Here is an 11853-nt window from a genome sequence, read left to right on the forward strand (position 1 = left end):
TTAAGTTGAAGGTTTGTTGCATTAGTTGAAGGCTTGTAGTTGTGGTTATCGGTTTATAGCATGGGTTATAGGTTTATAGCTGGGGTTATAGTTTAAATTGAAGGTTTGTTGCGTTAGTTGAAGGTTTCTAGTTGTGGTTATCGGTTTATAGTTATATAGTTAACAAACCTGTCCATCCTTGTCTTTAGCCGTTTGTACTGCACCCCTCTTCAAACACAAGCACACCATTCTAAAACAGAAAAGAAAAATGATTTTTAAAATAAAGGGAGGGAGGAGCTGGAGGGGGGAGGTTGTTGTGTCAATGAATGTAACAATAATAATAATAACAAATTCTTATATAGCACAATAACCGTCTCAATTCGCTTTACGTTAGTGCCCTGATCATTGGGCCAATAACAATCTTTCAATCTTTCTCAGCTCCCTGGGGAGTAAACAGCCGGTGCTGCAAGTTACCGCGCTCCAAGCTAGTCATTCACATAAAACATCTCTGCCCTCACATCTCTACCCTCACATCTCTGCCCTCACAGAGAGAGGCAATGGTTAATTGTCTTGCTCCAGGCCACAAGTGTCACAGCCGGGATTCTTAGTAAGCTGCAGACATATCAGGTAGTTTTTAATTTTTACATAGCACTGACTTTGTAAGTATTTTTGGGAACTCCTACCCTGCATTTCCTTTAGAGGTAGCTATGTGTAGAGGCGTTACTCCGTTAGCGTCGCTCACGTTAACTTTGCTTCGATTGAGTAACAGATATTCCAATGCTCCAAGATTACCCTACGAATAACAGGAAGGAAATTCTGATTAGAAATGTCGACAAAAATCACAGACTGTTTCTTCTCACATTTCAAAACAGTAACAACTATCAGCAAAATTGTTACTTAAAGCAATCGCACGACGTCGGTAAACAGTATTGTCCAAAGGCCAACACTTCGTGTATTACAACTTATATATAAAATAACAAACCTGTGAAAATTTAGGCTCAATCGATCATCAGAGTTGGGAGAAAATTATGGGAAAACCCACCCTTGTTTCCGCACGTTTCGCCGGGGCATGACATGTGTTTAAAATAAATCTGTTATTCTCGATATCAAAAATTGGTAATTGTTTTAATGTTTCTCAAAAAGTAAAGCATTGCATGTAATAATATTTCAAGGGAAGTCTTTCACCATTACCTTCTGTAAACCCTTTAAGTTATTTGTAAATCTGTGAACTTTTAATTTTTGTTCTGTTCAGAAAGTGTCCAATGGCTTGAAGGAATAGAGGATAAGGACGAAACATTAAGTAAAGCAAATTCACCCCCCAAAAAAACAATCATATGTGAATAGATATAATAAAACGTACCACCTTCTGAAATGAAATTTTGACAAGTTGCCTTTAAATCAGGGCCCAATTTCATGGAAAATATTGCTGAACAATTTTCTGCTTAGCAGAATTGAGCAGGATACCAGTTAAAAATTGTACATGTGACATGGTATTTTTGGCTGATACCCTGTTCTGGTAAGCATAACTTGTTGTGCTTAGCTACTTTTTGTGATTAAGCAGCTCTATGAACTTTGACTCGGGAGGATCTTCTTACCGAAGTGGCGGCTTTATGCATCGGCGTTCTCATGTTGTCGTTTGTGTCCATCTCATTGACCTTGGCTCCGTGAGCAATGGCGTCCATCATCAATCCAACGTTGCCACTCGACGATCCCTACAAACAAACAAACAAACAAACACCCTGATGAACAAACAGACCTCGGATCTTAAAGGCCGACAGACTTTGATTATAACACTGAAAGACTTGCAGTGTTGAGTTCCTTAGGAATAAAAAACACTGATGAACTAGACAGAAATATTCCAAGGTTATAATAATAATAATAACCCGTTTTTATATAGCGCTTTTCACACCCGGAGGGCGTAAAGCACTTCATATTATTACCCCTGGTCACTGGGCCTTAAATCACTCCTTAAACCATCTCAGCTCCCTGGTGGGGAGTATACAGCCTTGTGCAACATTAATATGCGCTACTCGGCTAAATCAATCACAAGAACCATCTCTGCCCTCCCAGGTACCCATTTACCCCTGGGTGGAGAGAGGCAATTATAGTCAAGTGTCTTGCTCAGGGGCACAAAGTGTCACGACCAGGATTCGAACCCACACTCTGCTGAACAGAAGCACCAGAGCTTGAGTTCGGTGTTCTTATCCACTCGGCCACGACACCCTAATAATCTGGATATGACTTTATTTTTTTATTTTTTTTACGAGAGATCACCTAACATCACATGGCCACGTATGACCACGTCAAAGTGAGGACTACACTTGACTGCCACCAGGTTGCCACCTACTCCTGGGGCTGAAACATGGTTTACATCCCCTTCACAGTCCACAAGGATGAAGGCATGGGTATCATCCACTAGGGAGCCTGGCTGGTAGAGTAGAATGCACCGCCTTCCACACTTTTTATGAAGCAATTATGATGAAGTGCCTTGCTCAACAACGGCACAAGTGTCATGACCAGGATTCAAAACCCGCACTCTGCTGCTGAAAACACCAGAGCTTTGGTCCAGTGACCTTGACCGCTCGGTCACAACACGCCACAAAGTTACGGCCGCAAGTGCCACGAGGGTCCCCCTTTTTCCCAAGTCGCTCTTTGACATTAACAGAAGCTTACTGTGAACTTTGCTTACCTGGAAGAGGAGTTGAGTAGGGGAGATGTCTACATCCTCCTCCATGTTGTTAATGGCATCAGCTCCCTGCTCCTCTGCATCTGAACTGTCACTCCCTGAGGACCAAGAAGCAAATTAAGACGTTTAGAAAAGTGTGCAGGATCCAGGGGTGGATTTCACAAAGAGTTATTAGACTAGTCTTATCTCGAGTTAAGACGAGTTAGGACTAGCCTTAAGTTTTTAATATCTCCCAGGACAAGTCCCAAGGTAAAGACACTGGACACCTTTGGTATTGTCAAAGACCAGTCTTCTCACCCTCTGTATCTCAACATATGCATAAATTAACAAACATGTGAACATTTTAGCTCAACTGGTCGTGTAAGTTGCCAGAGAATACTGTAAGAAAAAACGCCCTTGTCGCACAAGCTGTGTGCTGACTTTGAGACCTCAAAATCAAATTCTAAGGTCTCAAAATCAAAATCAAATATTTTAGTGAGAAATTACTTCTTTCTTGAATTATACAATAATTATACAATCAACAGCTCTCCATTGATCATTAACTAGTAAGTTTTCATGCTTTTCAACCCCAAAACTCATTTCAAAATTTACCCAGTCAGTTTCCCTTGCGGTTTATATTGATATAGGTTTTTATGCTAACAATTATTCCTAGTGATTACCAAGTGTCCGGTGCCTTTAACTCTTTGTGAAACCGACCCCGGGTCTAATTTAATGTTCACTACACTGGTCAGTCAGGTTTGCATAGTGGTGTCTTGCCTCGTCTTCCACCTCTGGGACCCCCCCCCCCCCCCCCCGCACCAGTTTCTTTTCAAAGAATTTTACAAAACTAGACTGAAAAGGAAAGTTGAGAGGTTTTGTTCGTCATTACCTTCATCTGCTTTTCCAGGCTGTGCTGGGATAGCGTCTCTACTTCCACCGATGCCACTATCGTTTAATTTTTCGGCTGAGGATAAATAAAAGTCAAACAGCAATCATTTAACATCTCTTATATCGTTGCGGTACCCGCTGCCAAAACATAGGATTCGAACTGCCTCTAGCTACCAGGCAACCTCGGTAGTCTAGTTGGTATGACACTGCTCTAGAATTGCAAGGGTCGTGGGTTTGAATCCCACCTGAGTAACATGCCTGTGATATTTTTTTCAAAGGACTCGCGAAAGTACTGAGTATACAGTGCTAACACACATCGGTGTATGAGTAAAAATCAAAATTAACAACAATCATAATAATACAGTTTTTATACGGCGCTTCATTGCACCCAACCATTATTTTTGTACAACAGTCTTGATATGAAAGTATGAGACTCATTTTATTGCACAATTTTCCAGCCACTGACAAAGATTAGGAGCATTTTGTTTTCATAAACATGTTAACATAAACAAACAAACCGATAAATTTGAAAACAACAATGCAACAAATGTGAATGTAAAGTACAGTTGCAATTGTAGAAGCTAAGACGGTTGTTCTGCAAGACGTTGATGGGAGACTTTTCAGACGTTAGGTGACAACAGACTTACCAGGTTAATCCATCATTCTCAAAAACGTATGCATGCCCACAACTACGCAAACAATGGAACAATACCTGGTTTGTCCATTTGAGCCACCCAACTGGCAAAGCACTGCCTACAAATGATGTGCAATATTGTGAGCTGTCATGGTCATGCGGTTAAGAGCACCGAATTCAAGCTCTGCCGATTCTGTTCAGGTCGTGACACTTGTGTCCCTGAGCAAGACACTTAACTACTATTGCTTCTCTCCACCCAGGGGTAAATGGGGACCTGTGAGGGCAGAGATGGTTCTTGTGATTGATTTAGCCGAGTAGCGCATTTGATGCAAGAGGCTGTATACTCCCCAGGGAGCTGAGATGGTTTAAGGAGTGAATTAAGGCCCAGTGACCAGTGGTAATGATTTGAAGCGCTTTGAGACACCCATTCGGGAGTGAAAAAGCGCTATATGAACTCAAAATATTATATATATTATTCAAAAAGATTCAAAATGGATTTGATCATGTCTTGCGACCGGTATACTATGGTAACTTTGAGTTTGTTTCCATCATCAGCTTAGCGGTCGTCCTAAGTTTTCAACTTTTGCACGGTCATACGGAGAGTCCTTCTTTTCAAGGCCCCTATTTCCACAAACAATTGTTGTGGGTGTCACTATTAATGAGTAATACGTATTTTTGTTGTCCGTTGTTCATGGCATTTGCGAAAGTCTTTGCACGAACTTTCGCTCAAAAAATGTTCAGAGAGAAAATTCTCAACAAAAAATTTCTCCTTGAGAAAAATTGTGACGGTCAACTTCAAAGAATTTGTATGCTTAAATCTTGAAGATGATGCTCTTTTTCAATGAAAAAATATTGATAAAAATTAAAAATTTAAATATCACAATTCGTAAAATCATGCTCATGCATATCACTGATTCTGGAGCTTTTAAAATTAATTCTTTTTTTGTTAGTCACTATAGTCCATTAGTTTGATCCGAAGTTCTGGCACTTTGTGGGCTTGTTTGTTTGTTTGTTTGTTTGGTGTTTTTAGGTTGATTGGTTTGGGGTTTTTTTTTTGGGGGGGGGGGCAGGGGTGGTTGGGGTGTATTTAAATTTTTAGGAATGAATGATGGGTGTTGAGAATGCAAGGCATTGATGGTTTCTATCAGAATGGTTGGTTGTTGGTTCCGTTGATGAAGAACAATTGAATGAAGATAGATTTGTCTTTAAAATGGAATCAAATAGTAGAAAGAGTGCTGAGCTCAGTACACAGTCAACCCTCCTACTGTCTGACCCTTCAATATTATCCACTGTGGTTTTTGAATGAGAATGCAAGGCAGGCAGTGGTGGTTAATATCAGAAGGGTTGGTTGGTTGGTTGGTTGGTTGCGTAGATGAAAAACTATTTATTGAATGAAGATAGATTTGTTTTTAAAATGGACTCAAATAGTAGTAAGAGTGTTGAGATATCCACCTTCAACCATCCATTAGTTTCACAATTTCTCTTTATAAATTGTATGATACATGAAACAGTAGTAGGGTGCACAATCAGCAAAAAGGGTGCCATGCAGATGACCAGTAGAGCAAAATGGGATGCCTCTCCCTCCAACCAACCACACCAGACAATTACCTCCATCGACACTACTCCCTCTGGGTCTATCCTTACTACTAGCTCTTATCATTCCAGGGGGATTATTTCTATCACAGCCCTCTGGTTTTCTAACACGCCACCTACGTATTCGGCTGGTGGTCCGGGGGCGGAGACTCGAGCTGCGGAAGCTTCCCGGCACTCTTGAGATGAAGCTCTTGGTCTCGTACTTGGCTAAGATCCACTTCTTACGGATTTGGCTGTGGGGTGGAAAAAAACGATCAGTGTTAAGTTAAAGACACTGGACACTATTGGTTATTGTCAAAGGCTACCCTTCACAGTTGGTGTATCTCAACATACAAATAAAACAGCAAACCTGTGAAAATTTGAGCTCAATCGGTCGTCGAAGTTGCGAGATAATAATGAAAGAAAAATACGCCCTTGTCACACGAAGTTGTGTGCTTTCAGATGCTTGATTTCGAGACCTAAAATTCTAAATCTGAGGTCTCGAAATCAAACTCGTGGAAAATTACTTCTTTCTCGAAAAACTACATTACTTCAGAGGGAGCCTTTTCTCACAATGTTTTATACTATCAACCTCTCCCCATTAGCCGTTACCAAGAACGGTTCTATGCTTGTAAATATTTTGACTAATTACCAATAGTGTCCACTGCCTTAAAAGAAAACAACCTATAAACTGCCTTCTGACGATGACTAGAGCAAGTTAGTCGAAACGTTGAGCACAATTAATACAGCCCACTAAAAGCCCAAGTAGTAGTCCAGGCAAATTTTGTACCTTATGCCCTGGTAGTAAAGCACAACACTTTTCAGAACTGAGACGTCTCTCAAATTCCGAAAATCTACTTCGCAGTAGTAGAATATAATCAAGACAGTTCTCTAAAGAACCAAATCTACCTGACAAGTCAATACACACATGGTGTTACGACAAACCAAATATAAACTTATAAACTGTAAATATTGTCTTGTTCGAACAATCTGTTAGATTGAAATGTACATGACATTTAGAAGTGAACAAAGAGCTACAAGGGAGGAGGAGATAAGGTTCTTACGGGCTGCAGTTAGGAGAGGCTGGTAACGCCACCGTCTCGTCTACTCTTGCCTCAAAGATACTTCTGACGAGATTGTTGCCAAGGTTTAACATCACCTGACAGATAAAGATAAACAAACAAACAAACAAATAAACTAGTTTGTAAAACAAACAATTATTATAACCACAGCCCACTTTCATAATGCTGTTAAGCAGAAAACACTGCTTGACAAATTCCTTTGCTAAGCAAAAAATTCAGTCGGGCACCAGCAACAGCAATGCAAACTGAACAGTCGAGAAACAAAATCCAAAGAGAGGGAATACGAAAAAGAAAAAAAAATGTTTTAAGATGTTTCCAGAAAATTGCGATAGAAGGAGACAGAAAGTCCTACAGTGTAACCACTGGACCATGGTAAGAGATTGAATTACCTTGAGTGTCTCCGGCTCCATGGAATCCAAGGTTAATGACCTCACCTTGGAAACATGAACTCCTAGACTCCTGAGTGAGAAAGAAAGAAAAAAAAACAGAGACTGATGTATCAATTCAATAGGGTGTCATGCCCTCCACCCCTCCCCCATTTATTACTTTTATTTGTACTTTTTGTACACTTGTAGTCTTGATTAAAGGCAATGTACACTATTGGTGATTACTCAAAATAATTGTTAGCATAAAAACTCACTTAATAACAAGCAATTGAGAGCTGTTGATAGCATACAACATTGTGAGAAACGGCTTCCTCTGAAGTGACGTAGTTTTCGAGAAAGAAAACCTCAAAGTTAGATTTTGAGGTACCGAAATCAAGCATCTGAAAGCTCACAACTTCGTGTGACAAGGTTTTATTTTCTCCATTATCATCTCGCAACTTCGACGACCAATTGAGTTCAAATTTTTCACAGGTTTGTTATTTTGTGCATATCTTTGGATACACCAAGTGAGAAGACTGGTCTTTGACAATTACCAATAGTGTCCTGTGTCTTCATAGTTTGTTTTTCTTGAGATTTTCTTGAGATTTGTCTTACCTGTGCACACCTGAGCACTCAATGCACAAAGTGATCCCCAGATTAATGCTGCACCACGTGGGATCTATAATCAAAACAGACGGACAAAAACAAATGAAGATCTTTAACAACTTTTTTTTTGTCAGCAATGAAGTTGTTTATCTTCACACAAATTTACTCCTGACAATTGAAGATTCAGAACAGGGCTCGGAATAGGGCTTGTATGTAGCTCAAACAACTCTTCTTCTTTTTTTCTAGACAATGAACCAAAATAAGACTCAAATTTAAACAATACAGAATATTTATCATCTGTCTTACCAGTAATACTTCAATACTCAAAAAGTGTTGAAGGATATTTTATCAGAATCAAAGTCAATGTTTGAACACAATTTTTTGAACAGTTGAAGAGGAGACTGATTTTCACTTACTCTCATTCTTCTGTCTTACCAGTAATACTTCAATACTCAAAAAGAGTTGAAAGATACTTATCAGAATCAAAGTCAATGTTTGAACACAATTTTTTGGAAAGTTGAAGGGGAGACTGATTTGCACTTACTCTCATTCTTACAGTCACAACATTTATCGTTACCGGGAAGGGACTGGATCTTGGATTTGAAGCTGTGAAATAAAACAAAGATGAGAAAAGTTTTCAAAAGATAAACGAGATAATTTCACAAATACAGGACTCATTGATTCAGACGAGGATTATGTGAAACAATGATAAGAGACAACTTCAAAAAGGTAGATAGAGAATAAAATCAAACATTCCTATCATCTTGCAGTTCACACAAAACGCATCAAGATTTTTTACACATTTCCCTTGAACCCACCTAGAAGGAACAAAATTTACAGCTAGGGAGTCGCAGGCACTAAGACCTTGGCCCAGTTTCATGGCTCTGCTTACCGTAATAAGCAAAGAATCGGCGCTTGCGGTAGCAGGGAATTACACACTTATGTCAAGCGTAACTCATGGGTTAGAAGGAACTTTTGGCTTTGGCACGCAAGTAGTCTACCTAACTAGGCATTCTTCGCTAACACAGCAAGCGTAGAAATTAGGCGCTTAGCCTGCAAGCAGAGAACGGTGATTGTAAGCGCAGAACTCTGGGGTTAGCGGAGCCATGATCTTGGGCCCTGGCTTCCTGAGTATTCTTACTTACCTTTCAGACCGTTTCTTTGCGACAGGCTGGGTGGAAGATTCTTGATGAGGGTTGGGGTTGTCGTTGAAAGATCCCTCTGACTGCAGAAAACAGAATTTTAAAGGGTTTATTTGTTGCCTATCTGTTAAAAAATTGCTGTGCTACTCAGGGCTGCCCATGCAGAAAAGGCGGGCAATGTTTGCAACGAAAAAAGAAAGGTCAACAGGCAAAGGGAGGATGTCGGCAGGCAAAACAATTTCTTCAAACGAGAGGTTCTTACATGAGGTCTTTGAAGCGTTGGGGAGAGACAGTACGCTGAGGTTATGCCGGCTTGAAGCGCCTCTATCCAGGCTTTTCTTATACTTTCGTTGTCTGCTTGAAGGGAAATGGTCCTGTAGAATAAAGAAAGAAGGGAAAAATATCTGGAAAATACCCAACAGAGCAACCTCCAGCAGGCTTGTATGCTTAGTTTTTGAAAGGGCAAGGGCACCAAGGCATTTTATTCATGGTAAAGGGCACCCTCTGAGGAAATTGTAAACGAGTCTAAAGGAGCGTTTCAAGGGCACCAAGGCATTGACAAGGGGCCACGGAGGCATTCGCTTTCATTGCCTCCGTGCAGTATCAGACCTGCTTCAGATGGGCAATATCGTGGTGTTGATAATATTTATAAGGGAATACAGCAACAACAAGGTCTTTACAGGCTGTTTAAAACTGGTTGTGCCCATGATATAAAAAGGCAAGATCCTTTATAGGACCTAAAACTTTCAAAATACACAGGGATATGTAAGAACTACAAACTCATAACAACCACTCAAGGCACACAAATTGAATAAAAAAGGTGCCACAATTGAGTTATTTTCTGAATCTTTGACAACTTACTTGCCAGGCAGAACGATTTCAAAGCAGAATCGTCTGTCGATGTCATCCACTGGTTTTACATTACAGAGTCTCAGGTCCTCGGCAGCGATGCTTATTCCTCCCTAAGGAAGAAGTAAGAGCCAAGATCATAAAGCAGTCAAAGAACATATAAAAGTATTGACTATACAGCGCTAACACCAATGTGTACGGATAAAACCACAAATAATCATCAAATATTCAAGATTTAAAGGCAGTGCACACTATTGGTAATTACTCAAAATATTTATTAGCATAAAACCTTACTTGGTAACGGGTAATCGGGAGAGGTTGATAGTATAAACAATTGTGAGAAACGGCTCCCTCTGAAATAACAAAGTTTTCGAGAAAGAAGTAATTTTCCACGAATTTGATTTTGAGACCTCAGATTTAGAATTTGAGGTCTCAAAATCAAGCAACTGAAAGCACACAACTTTGTGTGACAAGGGTGTTTTTTTCTTTCATTATTATCTCACAACTTCGACGACCAATTCAGCTCAAATTTTCACAGGTTTGTTATTTTATGCATATGTTGAGATACACAAAGTGAGAAGACTGGTCGTTGACAATTACCAATAATGTCCAGTGTCTTTAATGATCTGGGTATGTAAGCAGAGATTTATTTGTTTTCTTACTTTTGTTCTCTTCTGATATACAAGCTGGTCATCCTTGACTGTGAACCAACGTCTGAAGAAAAGAACACAATCAAGTTAAGAAGATCAGACTATGCTGGTTCAAACTGCCTCTAGCTACCAGGCAATACTGTTGGTAAGTCACTGCTTTAGAATTGCAAGGGTCATAGATTCAAATCCCATCCCAGTAATATGCCTGTGATATTTTTCACAGGACTCGGGAAAGTACCGAGTATACAGTGCTAACACATATTGGTGTATGGGTGAAAAACCAAAACAAATTAATACTCTTTATCCCCAATGCAAATTTAACCAACTCTTATATCGTTGCGGTACCCGCTGCTAAAGAGGTATCCCTCCATAGTGGTTCGACCGGGGGAATCGGTGAACCTTACATTCCACAAAGACTCCTACAGTATAAAGTCAATAAAAGCATCACAATTACTAAACCCTTGAAGGCACTGGACACCTTAAACGGCCTCTAGCAACCAGGCAATCTCGGTGGTCTAGTTGGTAAGACACTGCTCTAGAATTGCAAAGGTTGTGGGTTCGAATCCCATCCGAGTAATATGCCTGTGATTTTTTTGTCTTCACAGAACTCGGTAAAGTGCTGAGTATACAGTGCTAAACACACATCGGTGTATATGGGTAGTAGAACCAAAGTGAAAGTCAATTAGTTGTTTGTAATTTTCTTAGTGTGATTTCTATTTGTGCTGACCTGTGCCACGTCTTGAAGGCGTTGTTGGTTTTCTTGAAGAGGTATCCCTCCATAGTGGTTCGACCGGGGGAATCGGTGAACCTTACATTCCACAAAGACTCCTACAGTATAAAGTCAATAAAAGCATCACAATAGGAGACTTTCCAACGCTAGGTGGCAGCAGACATACCGGGTAAATTTCCATTGTTTACGTAGTTCTGAACATGCGCATAATTCTGAGAACAATAGATTTACCCGGTAAGTCTGCTGCCCTCTATCGTCCCAGAAAGTCTCCCATTACTAAACCCTTGAAGGCACTGGACACCTTAAGTAATTATCTTAAGACCAGGGCCCAATTCCATGCTTACCGTAAGCACAGAATCGATGCTTAGGGAAACAGGGAATTCTGTGCTTACGGCAAGCATATTTCACAGGTTAGCGGCGAATTTGGGCTTCTGGGCATGCATACTCCACGCTACTAGGCATTCTACGCTTACAAGGCTAGCGCAGAAATTCGCGCTTGCACGTAAGCAGGGAATCGTGATCGTAAGCGCAGAATTCGGCGGTAAGCTGAGCCATGAAACTGGGCCCAGTATTCCCACTTGGTGAATCCCAACAGAAGCATGTGTGCCTTGATCACTTTAATTTGGTGAGTTTTGGCGCCTTACAAATACTCGTTTTTATTATTATTATTATTGTAGAATAAAAAATCTGT

General features: G+C 40.3%; 1 protein-coding gene across 3 annotated transcripts in view; it reads right to left on the bottom strand.

The window, feature by feature from the left end:
- The window catches only part of LOC117302416 (arf-GAP with coiled-coil, ANK repeat and PH domain-containing protein 2-like), a 36587-nt gene that overhangs the window by 8798 nt on the left and 15936 nt on the right, over nucleotides 1-11853 (bottom strand). For 2 of the 3 annotated variants that reach the window (XM_033786355.1, XM_033786354.1), the window contains exons 11-25: nucleotides 11160-11260; nucleotides 10445-10496; nucleotides 9795-9895; nucleotides 9196-9307; nucleotides 8937-9016; nucleotides 8336-8397; nucleotides 7801-7864; nucleotides 7210-7279; nucleotides 6803-6897; nucleotides 5880-5992; nucleotides 3534-3608; nucleotides 2669-2763; nucleotides 1575-1691; nucleotides 663-772; nucleotides 169-229 (exon numbers count right to left, since the gene is read on the bottom strand). In XM_033786355.1, the coding sequence (XP_033642246.1) occupies nucleotides 169-229; nucleotides 663-772; nucleotides 1575-1691; nucleotides 2669-2763; nucleotides 3534-3608; nucleotides 5880-5992; nucleotides 6803-6897; nucleotides 7210-7279; nucleotides 7801-7864; nucleotides 8336-8397; nucleotides 8937-9016; nucleotides 9196-9307; nucleotides 9795-9895; nucleotides 10445-10496; nucleotides 11160-11260 (1308 nt within the window). The remainder of the gene's footprint in view (nucleotides 1-168; nucleotides 230-662; nucleotides 773-1574; nucleotides 1692-2668; nucleotides 2764-3533; nucleotides 3609-5879; nucleotides 5993-6802; nucleotides 6898-7209; nucleotides 7280-7800; nucleotides 7865-8335; nucleotides 8398-8936; nucleotides 9017-9195; nucleotides 9308-9794; nucleotides 9896-10444; nucleotides 10497-11159; nucleotides 11261-11853) is intronic. The other variant, XM_033786356.1, reaches the window with a different exon arrangement.

The sequence above is a fragment of the Asterias rubens genome, chromosome 18, assembly GCF_902459465.1.
Source record: "Asterias rubens chromosome 18, eAstRub1.3, whole genome shotgun sequence".
Lineage (NCBI taxonomy): Eukaryota > Metazoa > Echinodermata > Asteroidea > Forcipulatida > Asteriidae > Asterias > Asterias rubens.